The sequence below is a fragment of the Castor canadensis genome, chromosome 9 (genome assembly GCF_047511655.1).
Source record: "Castor canadensis chromosome 9, mCasCan1.hap1v2, whole genome shotgun sequence".
NCBI lineage: Eukaryota > Metazoa > Chordata > Mammalia > Rodentia > Castoridae > Castor > Castor canadensis.
Genome location: NC_133394.1, coordinates 15,671,749 through 15,694,315, shown reverse-complemented (window position 1 = coordinate 15,694,315; position 22,567 = coordinate 15,671,749). Strand labels below are relative to the sequence as shown.

The following is a 22,567-nucleotide window of genomic DNA, read 5'->3' as shown; positions in this document are numbered from 1 at the left end:
GCTAGCCCTGGGCCTGTGCTGGGAGTGACAACTTCTTTCTCCAGCTTATTGCTCTAGCCATTTGTCTTTGTAATTTTAAGGATATTTGACCTGAACTTTACAATTTCTACCATTCCTTTTAAGTAAAGTCTTTCTTTTCCAGAGATCAAAAAGATAATTAGTTTATTTTCTTCTATTGCTTTGTGGCTTAAGTTTTCACATGCCTAAGCGTAGTGGCTCAGTATGGAGACCATCTACACTTGAGTGCTGACTCCATTGCTCAGTGGTTATGTGGCTTGGTTAACCTTTTCCACACTCAGCTTCCCTATGTGTAAAGTGGGGTAATTATAGCACACATCACAGTTAAATAATATAATTTCTGTAAAATATTTAGAACATGCCTGCTACTCACTAATATTCAATAAATGATAATTATAAATATTATTAATATAGAATACCAGATAAGACTTTATTTAACATGGCCCTCCCCCCTAGATGTTCTTTAAGAGAGGGTGGCTTTTGATTTCTGAAGTGACAAGACACAGGTTTTTTGAGACAGTGATCATCAGGGAATGATGAAGTAGAACAATTGAAAGCCTTTCTGAACTGTATGTAAGCCAATTAAATACGATACTGCAGGCCAATTGCGTAACATTACATAAAATATAAAAGAGCACAAAGAATGTGTTATAAAGTCGCTACTTCATTCTTTATAATAATTACCACTGTGAAAATTAGAAAATGAAGGAAATACAATTAGAATTTCACAGCACTCAGAAAAGCCTTTTGTAGAACTGACAGCCGTTTGTGAGGATTCTGGAAAGACTCAGAGGTACTCAATGAACTTTTCAGAATTGGATAAAAGGGTTACTTCTCTTATCGCCCTCTTATAAATTATGAAATGTTTTAGGTATTCGAAAAAGCATGGACAACTGGGCACTGGAGGCTCATGCCTGACATCCTAGCTACTTGGGAGGCTGAGCTAGGGAGGATCTTAGTTCGAGATCAACCAGGTCAGATAGTTTATGAGACCCTATCTTTAAAATAACCAGAGCAAAATGGACTGGTAGTATTGGTTCAAGTGGTAGAGAACCTTGCTTTGCAAGGGCAAAGCTCTGAGTTCAAACCCCAGTCCTCCAAAAAAGGCATGCAGAAGAATGTAACAATACTATTTATTGCTTAGCTCCAGCATTACTAATCTAACTGAATAGTGTTTCCATTTTCCTAATAATGAAATTACCAGTTTAAAATGCTTGGTCCAGGATCTCCTTTTCACAAAGTTTATGCCATCTAATATTTCATGTTAATATTTTTAAGGATGCCAATTGCACATAATTGGCCAGATACTCTTGGTGAGCATTTCCTGAACCCTAGAGGGACAGGACAGTAACCAGAAACCGTGTGAAGCAAATCTAAGCAGAAGAGGCAAGCTTGCTGTCTTTCATTCATGTGGAGTTACTTAACAACCATTCTGGCACCAACTGTTGGCTTTTCTTTTTGAGAAAAATGCTTTTCTAAATTCAACGAAAGGAAAAAAAAATATTACCTGTCAACGCTAAGGGCACAGAGGTTGAGGACGGTGATCCCCACTGAGGACTTCTGCAAAAAGGGGAAGAGCTTGCAGAGGAATACTCCAAAGTCACTGTGGTCAAAAGGCCAGCGTCCGGCCAGCAGCTGGAAAGAGACAAGGTGATGAGAAATGGCAAGGCTGGTGGGGAACACATGGTCGGTCACTTGTACTTCTAGTGACACGCCCAACTTCTACATGTTACTCTTTTGTGCTTCCAACTAGCATGGTGGTAGTAGAGTTTTATGGGCCTTATTTTTCTGTTTCTTTCTCTTTCAGTGGTGCTGGGTTTGAACTCGGGGCTTCACACTTGCTAGGCAGGCGCTCTACCACTTGAATCACTTACCCAGCCCTTTTTTGTGTTGGTGATTTTTGAGATACAGTCTTGTTTTTTGCCCAGGCCAGCCTGGACCATGATCCTCCTATTTTATGCTTCCCACCATAGCTGGATGACAGGTGTGTACCACCATGCCCAGTGTTGGCTGAGATGGGGTCTCAAGAACTTTTTGTCTGAGCTGGCCTCAAACTGTGATCCTCCTGATCTTTGCCTCCTGAGTAGGTAGGATTACAGGTTTGAGCCATTGTGCCTGCCTTGTCTTTATTTTTAAAGCAATTTTCAGTCTGGAAAAATACAGAAAGTATAATGTTACATTTATAATTCTTCATGTTATTAAGGATGCCAACTGCATATTATTGGAAAAAATGTTCTGTATTATAACATAGAATATATTTCATTCAGAATATACATGATATTACATTATAAGTTATGCTACATATATATTGTATATCACATATTGTATATCTTATGTAGTATATGTAATATAAAATAATCACAGAAGAGACAAACTTTTGCTGTCATATGAAGTCATCCTGCTGCCTGCTTTTCAAAGGATGGCTCAAGTTTGGGGTAACTACTAACTGAGAAGCAGACTGTGTAATCTATCAAATCTCTCTAAACCATGAGTAAAGCAAGTCATTTCAAACTAGTGACATTGGAAGATTATATAGAGACAAAACTATAAACGTGAGGTTATAACACTGGAAGAATGGAGTGACATTGGGCATGCTGATTTTTACCAGCTGGTCAACACCTGAGGTAACCTTTCCTCTGCACTTGAGGGCTGACTCTATTCAGAGATGTATCACAAGTGACTTTTCTCTATTCATCTTCAAATTTCTTATCATCCAGAACCGTGGTTACTGTGGTCTCTTTAGAGGGAAATCTATCCTTCCATACTGACAATCTAAAATCTTGGTTCCAAGGCAAGGTAGGCACAGGTAGGGAGTAGTTCCTGTGACTCACTGGTATTTATCTAATTGGGTATATTATACCAGGAGCATGGGTTTAAATAGCAGCTTAGTTCCCTAAGGTAGGATGGAAGTCCCTGCTGGATGTATGGTGCCTTTTAAAGAATAAAACCAGCATGGGTTTCCTTTCTATGTTTGCTTGGTGACTCAGCATTTAAACTTACTCCATTCACTAGGAAACAAACATTAACTTACTAACTTGAAAATGTTGCCTTTCTTCTTTTTTTATTTTACAATGTACTTTTTGCCACAGTTACTCTAAGATAAACTTTGAATTTCTGAAAGACAGTGTGAGGTTCAGTTTCCTGGTCATCACAGTCATTGGCATGAGGACTGGGAAGCCAGTAACCCACAGATACATCACGATCTTACCCATTTGGGGAATTTCACAGCACAGGATCTCTACAACTCTATTACTGTAGATAAGACACATGGTGAAGTTCTGAGGCTGTATCTCTTTAGCTTTCCAACAAATTCCTCTTTCTTAAGAAGGAAGTTAAGAAGGTGAATATGGGTGATGTACTTTCTATACAAGAATGAATATCAAATTCTAAAATTTGCTGAAATCACCATAAGAAGGGAACTAAGGTAGAAAGGAGAAAAACAGGGGATGAACTAATTTGTGTATGTATATAACACACATGCATGGAGATGTCATGATGAAACTCCCTGTAGAGTTATCTTAAACAAACAAAACTGGAGAACAGGAAAGTACAACAGGTCCCATCTGGGAGGTTGGTACTAGTGGGAGGGGGAGGAAAGGGTGTAGGAGGGTGAATATGGTGGGAATATTAGGTACTCATGTATGAAAACAGAAAAATGAGACCTGTCGAAACTACTCCAGGAATTTGGGGGGGGGAGATAAAGGAAAATGATGGAGGGGGGGAATTCAACTATGATGTATTATAAGCACTTTTGTAAATGTTACAATGTACCCCCAGTACAATAATAATAAAAACAAACAAATAAATTCCTTTTTCTTCAAATAGTTTTCAAAAAGAACCCTTCCCCACCGTCTTCTCTTGCCTCTGATCTCCTCCTCATCTCACTATGGTCAGTCTCAATTGGGGTCTTCTAAAAACTTCTGCAGAAAGTTTTGTCTGAGAAAAGCCACAGGGCACTTTACAGAAACACTGCCCTAAACTCTGACAGTTTCATGAAGTTAACAACTAGTTATACCATTGATGACTGCTGGTTATTAATGCCTGTGGTGTAAAGATGCAAGGTGCTACTTCTGGGATGAATCACCCCTAGAAAGACAAGAAAAGTTGAAAATGACTTTTATAAAATAAGAGTTTAGTATTTTGGGCCAGAATTTTAACTTTCCATTAAAGACTGCAGAGATGCAATTAGAATGTATAGAACTGTTGCAGGATGTGCTTTGGAATAGCTCAGCTGTTACTGCCAGCTCTCCCCAGAGATGAGGAGGATTGTGAAATCCACATGGATGGATGTCCCAACTCACACATCCAACAGTGAGGGAAAAGAAAATGATGCTTCTTACAACAGAGACACCTGCACACCCATGTCTGTTGCAGCACTGTTCTCAATAGCTAAGGGGTGGGATGAACCTAGGTGTCCATCAGCTGAGGAACAGATAAAGAAAATGTGGTATATATGCACAATGGAGTATTATTCAGCCATAAAGAATAAAAGTATGTCATTTGCAGGAAAATGAATGAAACAGAGATCATTAAAAGAAATAAGCCAGACTTAGAATGACAAATATTGCTTATTTTCTCTCATATACAGAATCTAGACATAAAAATGACATGAATATAAAAGGAACTTTTTTGCGGGGGAGGATAGTCTGATGTGGGAGGGAATATTATTGAAATATATTATACATGTATGAAAATGCCATAATGAAACACATTAAAATTATATATATATATATAAAAGGCCAAATGCAGTAATTCTGGCTACTTTGAAGGTGAAGATCAGAGAACCGGTGTTCAAGGTGAGTCTGAGTATAAAGTTAGTGAGACCCCATCTCAACCAACAGCTGGGTACAATGATGCATGCCTGTCATCCCAGGTACACAGGAGGCATGAATAGGAGGATTGAGGTTCAGACCATCCTGGGCAAAAACCTTGAGACCCTACCTGCAAACTAGGGGGCATAGTAGAGCAACTAACAAGCATCAGACCCTGAATTCAAACCTTAGTAATGCCCCTCCCAAAATTGAAAATACAATATTTAAGATGGTAAGAATTTACATAAATTGAGTCCCCCTAACAAGGTCCCTAAATTCTCTGCCCAAAGACAACTGATATTAATTGCTAAGTCTGTTCTTCCAGAAAACTTCCTATGTACACAGAAACACATGCCTTTCTTTTAAACAAGTGGGCACAATGATAATAAGACTTTTAAACACATTAGTGTATCTCTTTTCCCTGAGTAATTTTGTGGGAGGCTCTATTGCCTGATTAAATGGTCTCAAGTTTTAGAAGCACATTTAGAAACAATTTAGACCAGGACCAGAGCTGGTTAATAACTACTTAGCTGATGTCTAGACGATGGCAAGACAACTAGGTGATTTAATTAATGTTAAGAAGGCATTATCAACCCAATAAAAAAAAAGACAAATTAGTCTGACAAACTGACAAGTCAAATCTGTTCAGGGGGTCATTCTGGTATGTGGGGGTGGTCAAAGCCTGTTCTTTTTTTTTTTTTTGTCATAAAAGGGTCTGTGTTTTGTAGCACTCATATTTATGTCTTTCTAAGGACATCGTGTCGCACAGCACAGGGTAGGTGTTGAATGTATCAATGACTCCAAGTCGCTTAGAGCAATGTTTTCATATTTTAAAATTAGATGGTACCACCTTGACCCAGAGAAGACGTCCATTCTGTAATTTACTTTCCATCTTAAAGTTTATCAGCATCTCAAAGAAGCATTTCTGCTATTTATGTTGAAAGAAACAATTCACATGCCATTTAGTTGTTGGAGGAAGAGGTGGTTTAGTTGAAGAGTGGCTGTCACAAACTCAGAGACACCTGCTTGGGGTGCAGATGAGGCTCCTGGAGACATGCCATCTGTCTCACTGATGCCCCTCATGCTTCCCCTTCTCTAGAGGATCCTGGAGGAGTGCTGGGGAAGGAATCACCAGGCCACCAGGCACAATCTGCCAAGTGGGGAAGGAAACTCGCCTTTGTTCTAGCCAAAGGGATTTTTCTGCGTTGGAATATGTGTAACTCCCTGATCACCACCTGAAATCTAAAGCACTTCTAAGATAGCATTAAGTTAATGATGAAATTCTGTTGCTGATTTGGATTGTGTCAAAATCAATGTCATAAAATTACAGGGCTGCCTTTTTTTAATCCATTGGAAACATATTTAGTTAGGAACTTGCGCCTCTGATACACTGACTAGCACTGTTTATAGAATGACGGGATCCAGAAGGAGCATCTATATCCTCTTCTATGTTTGCTACAAAGCAGTATCTCAATTGATTGGCACTTTTCAGATATGTACAATATACCTGGTTATGTCAGTTTTCTGGAACATACCTGACAATCAGAAAGTAAACAAAGAGTATGGGGTCACGAAATTGATGTGAAATTTATGTTGTAAGGATCAGGTACTCACTGTAGGCAGGCTGCCCAGATCTTCACCACAGGCTCGCTATTTTTCCTTCACATCAATGCTATGAAGTTTAGCTTTTACTGTTCTCTAACCAGTCACACATCCAATGTTGCTCGCTAATAAGAAGTTGCCAGAATAATGATTCTGACTCTTGGCTGTATAGAAGGATTATTCAAGGACCTCTTAAGACTCCTAGCACCTGGTCCAGGACACTAGACCAGTGCTTATCCACCAGAGTAATTTTTCATATCTGGGGGACACTTAAAAATGTCTGAGCTATTTCTGGCTATTACAACCTAGAGGGCAGAAGCTAAAGATGCTGTTAAGCTTTTTTCAATGCACAGGACAGCATCTCCCTAAATTGTCATTCAACCCAAAATTATGATAGAGCTGAGATTGAAAAACCCCATCAGAATCTTTGGGACACAAGTATCAGTAGATTTTTCTTTTTCTTTTTTTTTTTTTTTGATTGAGGTTTTAAATTAGGGCCTTGTGCCTCTATTGCTTGAGGCACACCTCCAGCCCTTTTTATTTTAGGCTTTTTTTTTTTTTTTTAATAGGGTCTCATGTTTTTGCCTTGGTCAGCCTGGACCTTGATTCTCCTATTTGAGCTCCCCACAGAGCTGGGATGAGAAGCGCAAGCCACCACACCCAGCTTTTATTGTCGAGATGAGGTCCTATTAGCTTTATTTTTTGCCTGGGCTGTCTTGAACAGCAATCCTCACAAACTCAGCCTCCAAAGTAACTAGGATTACAGGCAAGAGCCACAGCATCTGGCCTAGCTAGCACTAGTAGTTTCTAAAGCCGCCCAGGTGGTTCCAGTGTATGGCCACAGTTGCAGATTCAGCAGCACTGGGGTCACCCAGAGGGCTCACTGAAGCACAGAGGGTTGGCCCACATCCTCAGAGCTCTAATTCAGTAGGTCTAGGGTAGAGCCTGAGGGTTGCATGTCTCACAGGTTCCCAGGGGTGCTGATACTTTTGGTCCACCAGTCAACCACGCTTTGAGAACCACGATTCTTAGACACACATGAGACTCAAAAAACGACAGCTGGTAGCCAGATCTAGCAGGATGAACAGAAAAAAATAGTATACAATACAGGCATAAGAAAGAAAAAAGTCTTAATAGTTTGGGGCGATGTGTCTTGCTTCTCAGTTCTCTCAACTCTGGTAGTCCCTAAAGACATTAGGACTCAAAGGCACAGTCCAGTAATAGGCACTCTAGTAGCAAGGGCCTCGACATCGCGACACTACTTTTCATTCCCTATATTCAGGACAGGTCATGAACTCATAAGACAAAAAGTGCGAGTACGAGATTTGCTTGTGACTGTGTGACATTGGGTAAGCCACTTACCCACTGTCTTAGTTATATGGAGGTAGTTCTCATATCTGTCACATTTTGGGAGGCTCAATCAGGACAATACAAATGCAAAATTCTGCAAACTAAATGAACACCACACAAATGTTAGTTATTTTGAATTGCTATAATTTGTAATCATAAGCTAAAGTGCACCATTTTTGCACAACTTAATGAAAAAAGGAGAACCAAATGAATTTCTTCCTCTTTATTTTTTCCAGATGTTCTTTTACTACTTAACTCTATTACTTGGGCATTATTTTTGTTATTGTCATGGCATCTTAAAATGGCATAAATAAAACTAGTGGCACATTTTCCTTTGTGCCAGTATTCCTTCCATCCCCTCTGGTAAGATTGCGGGACTGTCTTCCTTCCTTTCATCTCATTCCACCTACCCTAGACGGGAATGAGGGAGTTATGAGTACAGTCTGTAACAGCTGAAAGTCTCAATAAAATGTTCTCCCTTCAATGTGAATCATTGTATGGTCACATGGAATTGCATATGACTGCCCAGGTATCAGCCTTCAAAAAGTGAGGTTCTTTCTTTCTGGGAGAAGGGCTGGAATGTAGAAGGTGGTGTGTAATTGAATCAGAAGTAAATAAAAACATCTCCAATGGTACAGACTGAGATGGATGCAAAGCCTGTGATGCCCAAGATAGGCCTTTTAATGAGAAATGCTCTTTGGCTATTATAAATCTCAAATCAGATATGCTAAAATAAATCACTCTGTGTGATTGGGAACATTCTTTTCTCTTCCATTGTGCTTGATTACTTAGGATTGAGGCAGCACTTTCATACAAGCATAATAAAAACTGGCCTTGACGTCTTCCGTATAAAGTTTCCCTGGTCAGGCTCTTCTTGCCTCCTGACCAGGCCAAGAATTTGAAGTATATAACATGCAGAGCAGAGAAGTAGCCCCATAAATGTTCTACCCTGGCTCTGGGTGCCCTTAGTGACCTTATGGATGGAAAAGTCCTCCTTTTAATTAAAGCCAGTAAATTGGAATAGAAAAGAGCTGGGTCTGAAGCTGGACTGGATCCAAGCTCCACCATCTTCCTGATGCTGGGACCTCAGCTTGCTGGCTAACCTCTCTGCTTCTAAAATGACTGTAGCTATGGTGGCTATAGCAGCAGAAGATGTAGTCTATGTAAAGGGCTTGGTGGAAGAAGGGATCTGGGTATAACCCCTGATGGCTATCAATGTCTACTTTCATCCCATTTTTCCAATGAGGTGGTATTAATCAGCCTTATGTCACTATGATAAAATACTTGAGCTAATCAAAATGTGAGGCGGCAAAGCTTATTTTGGGCCATGGTTTCTGTTCATGTTGCTTGGCCTCATTGCCTTTGGGCCTGTGGCGAGGCAGCACAGCATAGTGGGGGGTATGTGGTGAAGTGAAGCTGCTCAACTCAAGGTGGTCCAGAGCAAAGAGAGGAAGAGGAGGGGCCAGGGTCCCACAATCTCCTGAGGGCATGTCCTCAGTAGCCTAACTTCGTCTCATTAGGCCCCTCCTCTTAAAGGTTCCACCACTTTCCAATAGTGCTGTGGGCTGAGGACCAAGCCTTTAACACATGGGCCTTTGGGGGACAAATAAGCTCCAAACTATAGCAGATGGTGAAAGAGTACCATCCAGGTCACCAGGTACATGGTAATCACAGGCCTCATAAACACAAAATCCCATTTTCAAGGAATTCACTGCCTAGAAGCTAAGCAGAAACAACGGATCCTAAGAAGTTCTGAGCAATATTAAGTGGGAGCTCCACAGCTGGGAGGCCATTTGAGGCAACCATGAAGACAGCAGGCTCAGGGACTTGGCTGCTATGTCCTCTGGCAGGTCTTAGACAAGTTAATGGTTCCTCTGTGAAAACTGCAGGTAAAAGGCATACCTGTGCTATTTGTTGAGTGAATGAATGAATGTACACAAGTGCTTAGAACTGGGCTTAGCCCATACAAAATCATAAACATTAGTTCCCGGAAGAGGCAGGTTCTGAGAATCTGCTTTGTGTCCCTCTGCACTCAGGCTGGAAAACATGGACTTATTGCTACTAGTTGCACCCACGACTTTCACTGTTGAATATTCAGTGTTTTAGTTTTTGGTGAGGCCCTGGCTTTCTGGCATCTGAAATACATAGATACTAATAACAACCAGATGGAGGAAAAGAAAAAGAGAGAGATACAGAGAGAGATAAAACACTTTATAAAGCCAGTATTTGAGAGCCAGAAGGTTTTTATTTTGGAGGAGAGACTATTCACCCACGGTATGGGCTCTTCTACCCTGAGAGGCTCAGGCACCTGAAGGCTGGGAATCAAATCAGAGTACCTCTCTTTAGTAACTCAGTTTTTGTAAAGATATACATCCTCAGGCAAAAGACTTGAGACATCTACTTATTTTGCAAGCATAAAGCCAAAGCATCATTGGATAGACAGAATACAATTTCAAAGCAGAAAAATCAGATATCCTCAATACTGAAATTACACAATTTAGTGCCAAATGTATGTGTTACTACTTAAAGCCTTAGTTCATTACAGAAAGAATATTTATGTTGGAAAAAAAGAACTCTGGCTTTTCCTGAATGGAGAAAAGATTTCACATGAGTGGAGCTCTACATTTGGTTGTAACAAAGTGCAAGCAGAGTGAACTATGGAAAATGAACCTAGTTCTCTAGACCCCCACCTCCAAAATAACCAGAGCAAAATGGACTGGACATGCGGCTCAAGTCACTGAGTGCCTGGTATACCAACAAGAAGTCTGGGTTAGAGGAGGTGAAGGAGGAGAGTGCTCTGACCAGGACACACCAAGAAGGTCTAACACCTAACAGAAAAAATTTAATCCTGAGTGTCTATGATGGGACACTCTAGTGCTTGTTTAAAACAAACAAGCAGGCAAAAGCAAAGCAGAATAAAACAAAACAAATGTGCAGAGATGCCCGTGTGCAGATTTAGGAAGTAGTGCCCCAAACTTATCAGCTATGATGATATTGATGAAACCAACGGCATATTTGAAAGCATATGGTTTCCTAATAGATTTAATGTGTCACTTCTCTACCGTGAAGTCATGTGGTCACAATTATCCTTAGTGAGCTGGAAACAATGAGTCCATAAAGATGTGCAGCCTGGAGAAAATGGTACCACATGTGTGTGTTAGGGGGAGAAAGAAAACATTGGTGCTGATATGAAACAGTGAAGAAGACGGAGGTGCTTTTGAATATTTAAAAACAGAAATTTGTTAGAAAACAAAACTTCACAATGCCTACTAGCAGAGGCTTAAGTTGAAATAGACAAACTCAAGGTTACTGGGGATGTCCCCATTCTGCACAGAAGAATGGCATGCATTTTAACAAGTCTCCTAGTGAAGTTTTAGAAGCCTGGCTGTATTCCAGAGAAATGTCAGGTGTGATATAGAAAATATTAAAACCACAAAAGTTCCTTTTAATGCAGAGAAGAAAGGATAGAACATACTGAAGGGGAACTTAGAAATCCTGGCTTCTAGCTCTAGCCCTGGGCTTAGAGTCTGGGGTTCCCTCCTTTGCCAGTTAGCAAATGCTGGCTTATGCATGTTCTCCCTGCTATGCGGGTTGTAGACCTAAAACAAATGCAGCAATATTATGGCATATGGTCACACTAAGGGGCGGCTGTGCAAGGGAGGGATAGGGCAAGGGAAGGAAACCAAAAACCTGAATGAGGTTGATGTGCTCACTGTACAGGAATGAATATAGAAACGCTAAACTGGCCGGGGCCACCATGGGAAGGGGACTAGAGAGGAGTGAAGAGGACTGGAAGAGGCGAATCCACTGGAGCTGTGATACACGCGTGCATAGGACCAACACAAGGAAACTCGCTGCGTAGCTATATCTATCTCAAACTTGCAAAACATCGTGTTTCTCGTTTTATCATTATGTTTTTTCTTCTACAAAATTGGAGAACAGGAGAGCAGAACAGGTTCTGCTGGGGGCAGAGAGGGTGCGGTTGGCACCAGTGGGAGTGGGGAGGTGGCAGGGAAAGGTATAGGAGGACGAATATGGTGCAAACGTGTAAATGTGTACATGCAAAAATGACATCTGTTGAAACTATTTCAGAAATTGGGGGGGGATGAGGGAGAGAAGGGGAGGGGTAAATTAAAGTATGATATATTTGATATATGCAAGAACCTTTGTAAATGCTACAATGTACCCCCACCCAGCACCACAATAAAAAATAAATAAAATGAAAAAAAAAAAAAGAAATGCTGGTTTAGAACTAGATTAACTTTAAATTCTCCACTAGCTCTTAGTCTGTCTGATTGTCTTCATGTCACAACTCCAGTCTGTAACTGTTTGGTTAAAACTGTTATCTCCATGTACCCTTCACTAATGATGGTCCTTCCCCCTGTTTTTAAGACCGTGTTCTCTCAGTTTCTCTTTGATTTTTACCATCAACAAATGCTTTAGTCTGTTTTGCATATTTTTCCTACCCAGAGACACAATTGAGTACATTATCTATTACCTGCATCAATTCAGAATAGACCATAATTTTCAGCAGAAAAGTGTGTGTGTGTGTGTGTGTGTGTGTGTAATGAACTTCATCAAGTGAAGCCTTGTAGCCACAAACATTTTATACAAAAAGTAAAAAAAGTTAAATGCCTGAAAAATATTGTACAATGATGACTTACACTTCTCTCAATTTTAGAATAACATTCACCTTTCTTTTGAAAAGTAAAGCTCTCAAGACAAACCAAAGGCCAAAGGAATAAAATAAAAACTTAGAAAGATTATTTTATCTACTGAAAAGTCATTGCTATCTCCAAAGAAACTAAGCATAGAAATTTAGGAACCGTATGCAAAACTTAATCTTAGGTCAACTTCAAGTCGAATTCATACATCAAATTATAACTAAGTGGGAAAAAAGCAGTTATGACAGTGTTTTAAAAATTTTTAAAAATATTTTTATTTATTTATTTTTGTGGTACTGGAGCTTGAACTCAGGGCCTTCACCTTGAGCCACCCCACAAGCCCAATTTTTTGTGACTGTTTTTTTGAGATGGGGTCTTGTGAACTATTTGCCCAGGCTGGCTCTGAACTTCGATCCTCCTAATCTCTGCCTCCTGAGTAGCTAGGATTACAGGCGTGAGCCACCAGCACCCGGCTCATGCCAGCTTTGAAATAAAGTGTTTCAGCTGTAGACTTAATACATTTTTTGTTTGTTTTTTGTGGTACTGGGGTTTGAACTCTGGAATTTGTACTTGCTAGGCAGGTGTTCTGTCACATGAGCCATGGCCCTAGTCTATAAATACATATTTTTCAAGAGATAATTGTTATTCTGACATCACAGATAGTAATGTCACACATGTCATATGACGTCGACACTCAGTTGTCACCATACGGTTGTCACGTGGATCCGCAGCTACTGCCTGATCCACAGGCCGGTGAAAGGATCTGGGTTGAGTTTGGATATTGGCTTCTGGGTTTTTCATTCTGATCTATGTCAAAAAGTGGAGGTGGAACTGGGTGGAAATTAGTTATTGTAATTCACAAATTAGATTTCTGAAAAATAATAATTCTTTAGCCTCAATGCACAGGCTCACCTGGGTTTCAATCTGAAACTACAAAAACTCTTCCACTGGTTCCATTTTGAGAATTTTATGATATATAATTAAATGGGAAAAGTTGCCATAAATTCTTTAGAAATTCTTGTTCTAATCATTAACAGTAATCTAATAATTGAGAGTAATGTAGCCGGGCGATGGTGGCTCACACCTGTAATCCTAGCTACTCAGGAGACAGAAATCGGGACTGTGCCTTGAAGCCAGCCTGGGCAAATAGTTCGCGAGACCCTATCTCAAAAAACCCTTCACAAAAATAGGGCTGGTAGAGTGGCTCAAGGTGAAGGCCCTGAGTTCAAGCCGCAGTACTGAAAAAAAAAAAAGTAATGCATTTGACAATTTTCAGGTGGCTGAATTCTGAGATTACATAGTGTTATAGAATTCATTGACATTTTAAGTCAGTGAATTCTTTTCTTGATAGTGATAGCCCCAGAGTAGGAAAATGTCTAACTTTATACTATATTTTCTCAAATTAGTATCTTGTTCATTCTGAATAAAAAATGTATAATTTTGCAAGAGAAAATGAAACATGGGGCATTTGTTTCAGTGGTCCAATTCGTTTTGCAAAATTAGTTTCTCTCTCTTTCACCACTTTTGTAAGCAATCTTAATGTATATGGAAAACATCTTCCTAGTGTCTAAAAAGATAACTAAATGAAAGAAAAATACACAATCTAAAAATCTGTTTTGGAATGGGGAAACAGGGATCCTTCACTGTGCTGATGGGCATGCAAGCTAGCACAACGATTATGGGAATAACTTGATAATGTCTATCAACATAAGACCTATTGCAAACCTTGGATGCATATGACACATATATAATTGATTAGATAAGCTATGGCACTCTTAGGTTGGGATACTATGAACCTGAAAAAAAAGAATGGAGTAGCTTTTAATATTCTGTTTTTCAAAGGTCTCTGGGGGATACTACTGAATGGAAAAGACAAGTGCAGAATTTGTTCAAGAAAAAGGGGAGAGATTAGAATACATTCTTATATTAGCAGAAGGAAACATTGGAAGAATATAGGAATCTCAAAAATGGTTCATCCTGGAAGGTGGAATGAGGAAGTTGGGTGGGTGGAGACTGGACTAGGAGGAAGAATTTTCAATATAAACCATTTTCTCTTTTCTTTTTTTGGTGCTTGTGGCTGTATTCTCTATTATAAAAAGGAAACATGAGGATATTTTTCTGAAAAATTGTACTGAATATCAGAAACATGAATGCATGATAGCATATCCATTGCTAGCATAGGAAATGGCCCTGCAAAAGCCTGCCTTTAGTGGAGAAGAGTCTGAACAGAACCTGGGGTATACCAAGGAGCACAGAACCTAAAAAGTGATGAAGTGACAAATACACCCGTGGCACTGACTCTTACCATCCATTCATTTATCCAAAAATTCTGGCTAGGAAGTAACCATTACACATCTTCAGTTCTAGTACTAGCTTTCTCTGCTGGGTCATTTCCACAAAGAAACTAAACGTTTATCACTTCCTAAGAATTCATTAGTGTTACTGCCAAAACCACTGCAGAGGTGGACTCTGGCACAACTATTCACTAGGAGGTTGCCTTTAGTACACCTCCCACATGCAGGGCTGATTTGAATTAAGCCTCTGTGAAATTATAGATGGGTCCATGGTCTGGTTCTTCAGGCTTAATTCACATAGTTGGAACAACAGATGGTGACTCTTCACATTCTGAGTCTACCCTCCCTCCTTCCCTTCCTCAAATGTATAGGAGATGTTTTCTGTGTGCAGCTGAATTGCATAGCTTCTAAAGAAATAAGTCCCCATGATGGGGTCTCTCATTTCTTCTTTCTACCTCTTTCTCCAAAGCTCCCTTTCTTCTTCCCAACATTTTAGAAAAGTCTGATGTATATACAGAACATTTGTGCCACAGAATTACCTGTATACATGCACACATGCACAGTTTAAAAAATGGAACACAACAGATATTTTTACTCTGCCCCCCCCACTTTCCCCTTTGTTACATGATTTGTCTTATATCTACAAAAAAATAGCCCCTGGTCTTTTTTAGCATGGGGGAAAAATGTCACCTACTTTCAGTTATGACCATGTTATATTCCAAAGAAATATGAAGTATTGTATCCCTTATGTTTTTATTTTTATTTTTTTGAGACAGAGTCTCATTATGTAGTCCAGGCTGGCCTCCAACTCATGATCTTCCTGCCACAGCCTCCTTAGAGCTGGAATTGCATACATGAGCCACTACACCTGGCTCAAATATGCCTAGTATTTTTTGGTTGAAAAAAAATTGAAGCATGTCAAGTTTTTAATCCTTTAAGATCTTTAGAGTAATTACTTTTAGTGTGACATTTTCCCTAAAATAAATGGAAAAGTCTTCATCACCTTTTTCTTTTTCTTCCTGAAACATGACGGCCACCTGGTTTAATGCTACCTTAAATTATTTGAAAGACAATGCAACGGACAGCTCTAAGCACATGGTCACATGGCCAAGAGCTTAACGTTTGTGCAATTTGGATCAGAAAGTGGGTTATTTGTCCACTGGGTTTTAAGGACACCTGGTTACTTAGAACACTAGTGAGGGTCACTGTGTCTGAAGTTCACTGACACAAATGGGGAAGACAGAGACAGCAATAGGCTTTGGCTATTCTGATCCATATGAGCCATTACCTCAGGAATAGACCTACATGTGTCTACACCTAATGGGGATCCATGAGATGGACCCTCTCATCATCTATTTTTTTCTTAGAAAATTACTTGAGAGATCAAGTGACAAAATTCAAATCAATGACAAAATCAGTGACAAAAGCGTTTTTATCAAGAAAACTCATTTAGATTTTTTGGGATTATGCCCATTTACTTTGGGGGTTGGGACATAACCCATTTAAAAATATCAAAGGTTGTGAGGCCTTACCTGCAGTTCTGAAGCTCTGGTGTTGAGCTCTGACTCCCGAGTGAACAAAATGGTGGTGGGAGAGGCAGTGATGAAAGCAGGACGGGGAAATTGTGGAGATGCCACAGGAATTGAATAGCCAGAGAGTCAGTATTTTAGGTTTTTCTGGGCCATGTGATATCCTTGAAAACACTTACGAAAACTGTCATAAAAATACATACCCAACGGCTGTGTTCCAGTAAAACTTTATTTACAAAAACAGGTAGTGGGCCAGACTCCACTCAATGGCTGTAGTTTGCCCACCCCTGGACCAGAGAGTCAGAAAGGAGAAAGCAGAAGTAGGGAGTACCTAGGATTGCAAATGGGTCCCAGAGTGACCCCTTTGTGAAGAGGATGGCGCCTTCTGGATTTCACCTTTTTTATGGTGGCCCAGTTGCTACTGGAGATTTAAACTCACTTCTTAAAAATTAATGAAAATGTTGCCATGGACTCTGTATTTCTCTAGAATAAAGAGCAACACATAAGTTGCCATGAGATTGTTAAGGTCAGTGCTCAGCTAGTCCACACAGCTCGGGACGCATTACAAACCAGTTCCATGTAATATGTGGCCAGGGTTTTGATAAATTTCTCTTGGGGGTGCCGTAATGCAAATTTTGCCAGTGATAGTAAGAGGAATTTTTCTTTTAGATCTGTCTTCATGTGTTACCATTGGTAATAACCAGACCACAACTCAACCTGGAAGTTTTACCTAGCAACTGGCAAAACCAGGACATGTCACTTCATAAAAACAATCTCACAGAGATTGTCTGGAACTCCTCATCAATACAGCTTTGACACTTGGAAAATTTATTATCTGTAATCAGTGCTTCTTAATCTGTGTGTCTTAATGTTTTGAAATAAATATCATTTATTATAACAGTAATAAGAAGGCTGAAACCTAATTTTATTTCTGTGTCTCTTGAGATTAATTTGATCGATTTTGTTTTAACCATATATATTACTCTGGGAGGAGAGATGACAGTTGTTCTGTTTTTAAAGGTATTTCACATTAAATAGAAAAGGTTCAACAGGTAATTGAATATAAAGCTCCCCTGGTATCCAGACCAGCTTTGCTTATATCCTCAAGGTACATAGTAACTTGTAGACATGACTGTCCTGGTTTTCTGTGTTATCTATAGATGTGTACCAGTGTGGGGGTTGATTTAGGAATTACCCACATGGAGACAGACAATAAAGACTTTCTTGAGAGGCAAAGAAAGACTGTAATAGGTAAAGGTCATACAGAGGCCACATAGGTCTTTAAACTTTTAGAATTAGAAAAGAATTCTGCCTAGGAAATTCTGCCTAGTTCCCAATTCTGTACCATGCCATGATATTGTTCTAAAAAGTCATTAATTAAGATATAAAAGAATTACAATAAGGAATTATATTGAAGTCTATATTTAGTATATAGCTATATATATATATATATATATATATATAACAGAAATGCACACAAAAGATGCCTATGAAAATGTCCATAGATGCACTCTTATAATAATTCAAAACTGAAAACTTTAAATGCCCACCTGTAGTAAAACAGAAAAATAAATGGTGACATAGTCACCCAGTGAAACATTACACAATAATGAGAACCAATGAGCTATGACCAAGCACAATGCTGTAGGTGACCCTCACAAGTGTATACCGAGTAAAAGAAATAAGACATGAAATAATATTTCATCTGATCCCAAATATATGATCCGCAAAAACAGACAGACAAGCCCATGCCGTGAGAAGTCAGGAAAGTGATTGCCTTTGGAGATCAGAGAGTTACTGGGGGATTCTGGGTGCTGACAATATTCTATTTCTCAATCCTGGTGACACAAGTGTGTTCGTTTTACAAAAAAATCAGGGCTGATTTTCATACACTTTCTTCTGTATGTGTATCATGAAAAATGTTTGAAAGTTTAAAAAGTGTTATGTTATTAAGTGATACAAAGCTGCCATATTTATATAGGGTTAGCTTCTATAAGCAAAAATCCTTGGAAACAGTGGAAATATGTGGGGAAACACCATATTTATGATATAAACTCTAGTGAGCTCTGGAATTTTCTTTGTGAAGCTAAGCTTTCGTCTTCCTGCAAGATAAAAGTTCACAGTGTTCAGGTTTTCTGGTGCAGACATCCTGCAGAATTTCTTAATCAGACATAAAACACAGGTGGTCTGGGAGCATAGTGTGCTATTCAATATTTGGCAGGTGGCCATGTACCCGTTAGCTTTCATAGTTTGACATGCAATGATTTTGGACATTTCCAATATGTTCAATACTTTTTTCTTCATTTTTTACAATTAGGAACAAATAACTGAATCCCCTATTAGTTAGACTGGAACTATTTCACAAAGGTATACTTTATATGTAAATCTTTAAAAAATTGAAGATGTCACTTTTGTCCCTCATGGCAGCACGGATGGAACTGGAAGATACGATTAAGTGAAATAAGCCAGGCACAGAAAGACAAATATTCTTACTTATGTGTGGAAGCTAAAAATAGCTGATATCATACAAGTAAAGAGCAGAATCGTGGTGGCCAGTAGCTGGGGAGAGGGGGATGAAGAGAAGACAATTAGTGGGTACAGGGGTGCAGGTACATAGGAGGAATAACATCTAACATTCTTGAGCACAGTAGGGTAAGTATGATCAATGACATCTCAGTGTATATTTCAAACCAGCTAGCCAGGCGGATTCTGAATGCTCCCAACACAAAGAAATGGTGATGGAGCCAGATAACCTCAATCTGATCATTATACAATGCATTCATGTATTGAGATGTCACCTCATAACCTGTCAATATGTACAGTCAGTGTGTCTCAATTGAAAATAAAATATTTTTTAAATTGAGGATTTCTGGCTTCTTCTTCACGAACAGTGGGGATACATCCCTAAATATCATCTGGTATATTTTCATTTTGTTCTTTCAAGATCTGTGCCCATGTAACCCATAGAGTAGAGGGTCTAGAAAGATAGCATTTAGTTTCATCAGTACAGTCTTTTTCTGCCCCAACTGAAACTACAGGAGAGCCAGAGACATTCGTTTTCCTGTACGGTGTCCAGGGACAAATTGCTTAGCCTTTCAAGTGGTAAATGAATGAGACATGAGTTTGGCAAAAGTATTCCTCTGAGCAGACGTGTGCAGACCACCACTCCATCAAAGAACTCAACCTTTCTTTTCAGTTATTAATTTACATTTTACTTTCTGGCTCTTATTCTGCCAGTCGAGCTCACTAATATAACCATGAGTACAGGATACAGAAATCCTGCTGACCAGATGTCCTGAGATCATGTGCAAGATTTGCTACACAGATGGAATGTTGCAGTCTCTGCATCCCACACATTTCCCTTTAGAATGTGTTGTTCCTGTCTTACATAAGGGACTGGGGATGAGGCTTTAGTGATACAGTGCTTGCCTAGAGTGTGCCAGGCTCTGAGTTCCATCCCCAATACCGCAAATAGATAAATAAAAAAAAATTACAAAGTGTTGGACAAGGTAAAAGGGAGTGATTTTCGTCACAAACGGTCTTTGGAAGTATATTTCTCTGCTCAGGATGATGTTTGGATAAGTTTGTCTTATGAGATTCACGGAAGAGGAACAGTCAGAATGGCCACTTAGTTAATAGCACAGCATCTGCCATCAGCCTTGATCCTAATCCTGGTTCTGCCACATGTACACCGTGACCTTGAGGAAATGACTTACACATTCTGTGCTTCAGCTTCTTCCTTGGAAAATTCAGGTGACTGCACAAGTATCAACTCAAAGAGGATTAATAACCTTAATATAAGACCTGGAACTTTGAAGCTAGTGCAGGAAAGAGCAGGGAATGCACTGGAATTAACAGGCAGAGGCAAGGACTTCCTCAATAGAACTCAAATGACTCAGCAACTAAAAGAAAGGATGGACAATTAGGACTATATGAAATTAAAAAGCTTTTGCACAACAAAAGAAATGGTCACCAGATTGAAGAGGCTTGCCCACAGAGTGGGAGAAAATCTTTGCCAGCTATGCATCTGACAAAGTATTAATAACCAGAATATATAGGGAGCTGCAAATACTAAACTCTCCCCAAAAATCAATGACCCAATGAAGAAATGGGCAAATGAACTGAATAGAGAGTTTTCAAAGGAAGAAGTCCAAATGGCCAAAAAAAACCAAAACACCACATGAAGAAATGTTCAACATCCCTGGCCACAAAGGAAATGCAAGTCAAAACCACATTAAGATTCCACCTCACTACCGTTAGAATGGCCACCATCAAGAACACAAACCACACATGTTGGTGAGGATGTGGGGAAAAAGGAACCCTCATACATTGCTAGTGGAAATGTAAATTATTACAGCTACTATGGAAGGCCCCTCAAAAAAGTAAACACAGATCTGCCATAGGATCCAGCAATCCCACTCCTAGGGATATAACCGAAAGACTGTGACTCAGGTTACTACAAAGGTACCTGCACACCCATGTTTATTGCAGCACTATTCACAATAGCCAAGCTATGGAAACAGCCAAGATGCCCCACTACTGATGAATGGATTAAGAAAATGTGGTATTTATACACAATGGAATTTTACTCAGTCACAAAGAAGAATGAAAACTTGTCATTTGTAGGTAAACAGATGGAACTGGAGACCATCATCTTAAGCGAAGTTAGCCAGGCTCAGAGGACCGAAGCCCACATGTTCTCTCTCATTTGTGGAATACAGACCTAATGCAAATACAAACAATATTATGAAAAACAGGTCATGCTAAGGGGAGGTTACATACAAGAGAGCGAAGGTAGAGGAAGGAAATTAAGAAGGCGAATGTGGTTCTATATAAGAATGAATATAGAAAGTTTTTTTGGCAGTACTGGGGTTTGAATGCAGGGTTTACACCTTGAACCACTCTACCAGCCCATTTTTGTAATGGGCTTTTTCGAGATAAGGTCTTGTGAACTATTTGATGGGGGTTGGCTTGAACTGTGATCCTCCTGATCTCTGCCTCCTGAGTAGCTAGGATTACAGGCGTCAGCCACCAGCACCTGGCTTGAATGTAAAATTTTTAAACCTGTTGAAATCACCATAAGAAGGGGACTAAGGTAAAAAGGAGAAAAACAGAGGGGATGAACTAAGTCAGGTTATAATATGTGTATACATGGAAATGTCGCTCACAATGAAACTCCCTGAATAGCTATCTTAAATAAACATTTTTTTTAATGGAGAACAGAAAGCTTGGCACCAGTGGGACGGGGGAGGATATAAGGAAAGGGTGTAGGAGGAGGAGTGTTGTTGAAATATTATGTACTCGTGTATGTAAATGGAAAAATGAGAACTGTTGAAAATATTCCAGGAATGAGGGAGGAGGGATTAAGGAGAATGATGGAGGAGGTGAATTCAACTATGAAATTTTTGTAAGAACTTTGGTAAATGTCACAATGCACCCCCAATACAACAATAATAAAAAAAATCCCTTAAAAAATTCAGTTGACAGTGCCTTATCATAGGTCTGTTGTAGGAGCACGTGAGTGGACCTGCCATAGTGCAAACCCTTATGTTTTAGGGAACGTTGCTCTCATGCTAAATATTGGTAGATATGTTTTTTTGAGCATGTATTTTTCCTTCTCCACATAGTTTCTGGGATGTTCCTATAAACTGTAAACCTCACCACATTGCCCATCTGCATAAACTCCTATCTTGTTCAGAGAAAAGAGCCAACAGCTTTACAAAGACGTACAGGTAAGGTGATCAGTTTCCCAATTTATTTGGGACAGTCCTGGTTTATGTCTGTTGTCCAGACACAATGACTGATGCTGTCTCCTTTAACTCTCAAAAGTGTCTTAGTTTGGACAATAAATTATATAGTCACCCTATATTAAGCTTTATGTGATCTGCTTTCCCCTCCCAACTCTTGCCCTACCCTCATGTTCTTGTGACCTTATCTGCTAGTATTCACTCTTTTCACCTAAATCACCATGACCTCCTTGCTGTTCCTTTAACTCTGTAGGCACATTCCTGCCTCAGGGCCTTTGCACTTGCTGTTTCTTCTAACTGGAATATTCTTGTCATAGATTGTTGGCATGGTTTTCTCCTTCATTCATTTAAATTTTTTATGCCAATATTAACTATTTCAGCACTCACTCTAAAATTGATATCATCTCTCCATTTCCATTCTACTTTTGTCAGCAGTTATCCCACACACTATGTCATTACTTATTTCCCTTCCATTTTTTCTTGCCCTTCTACTAGAATCAAAGTTCTATGGGGTGTTTATCTGTTTTGTTCACTGCTATTTCATCAGAGTTG

The 22,567-nt window shown here is 39.5% G+C and overlaps 1 protein-coding gene across 3 annotated transcripts in view; it reads right to left on the bottom strand.

The window, feature by feature from the left end:
* Window positions 1-22,567, bottom strand: part of Ednra (endothelin receptor type A) — a 56,042-nt gene that overhangs the window by 20,639 nt on the left and 12,836 nt on the right. For all 3 annotated transcript variants that reach the window (XM_074041249.1, XM_020181370.2, XM_074041251.1), the window contains one exon: window positions 1,526-1,653. In XM_074041249.1, coding sequence (XP_073897350.1) covers window positions 1,526-1,653 — 128 coding nt within the window. The remainder of the gene's footprint in view (window positions 1-1,525; window positions 1,654-22,567) is intronic.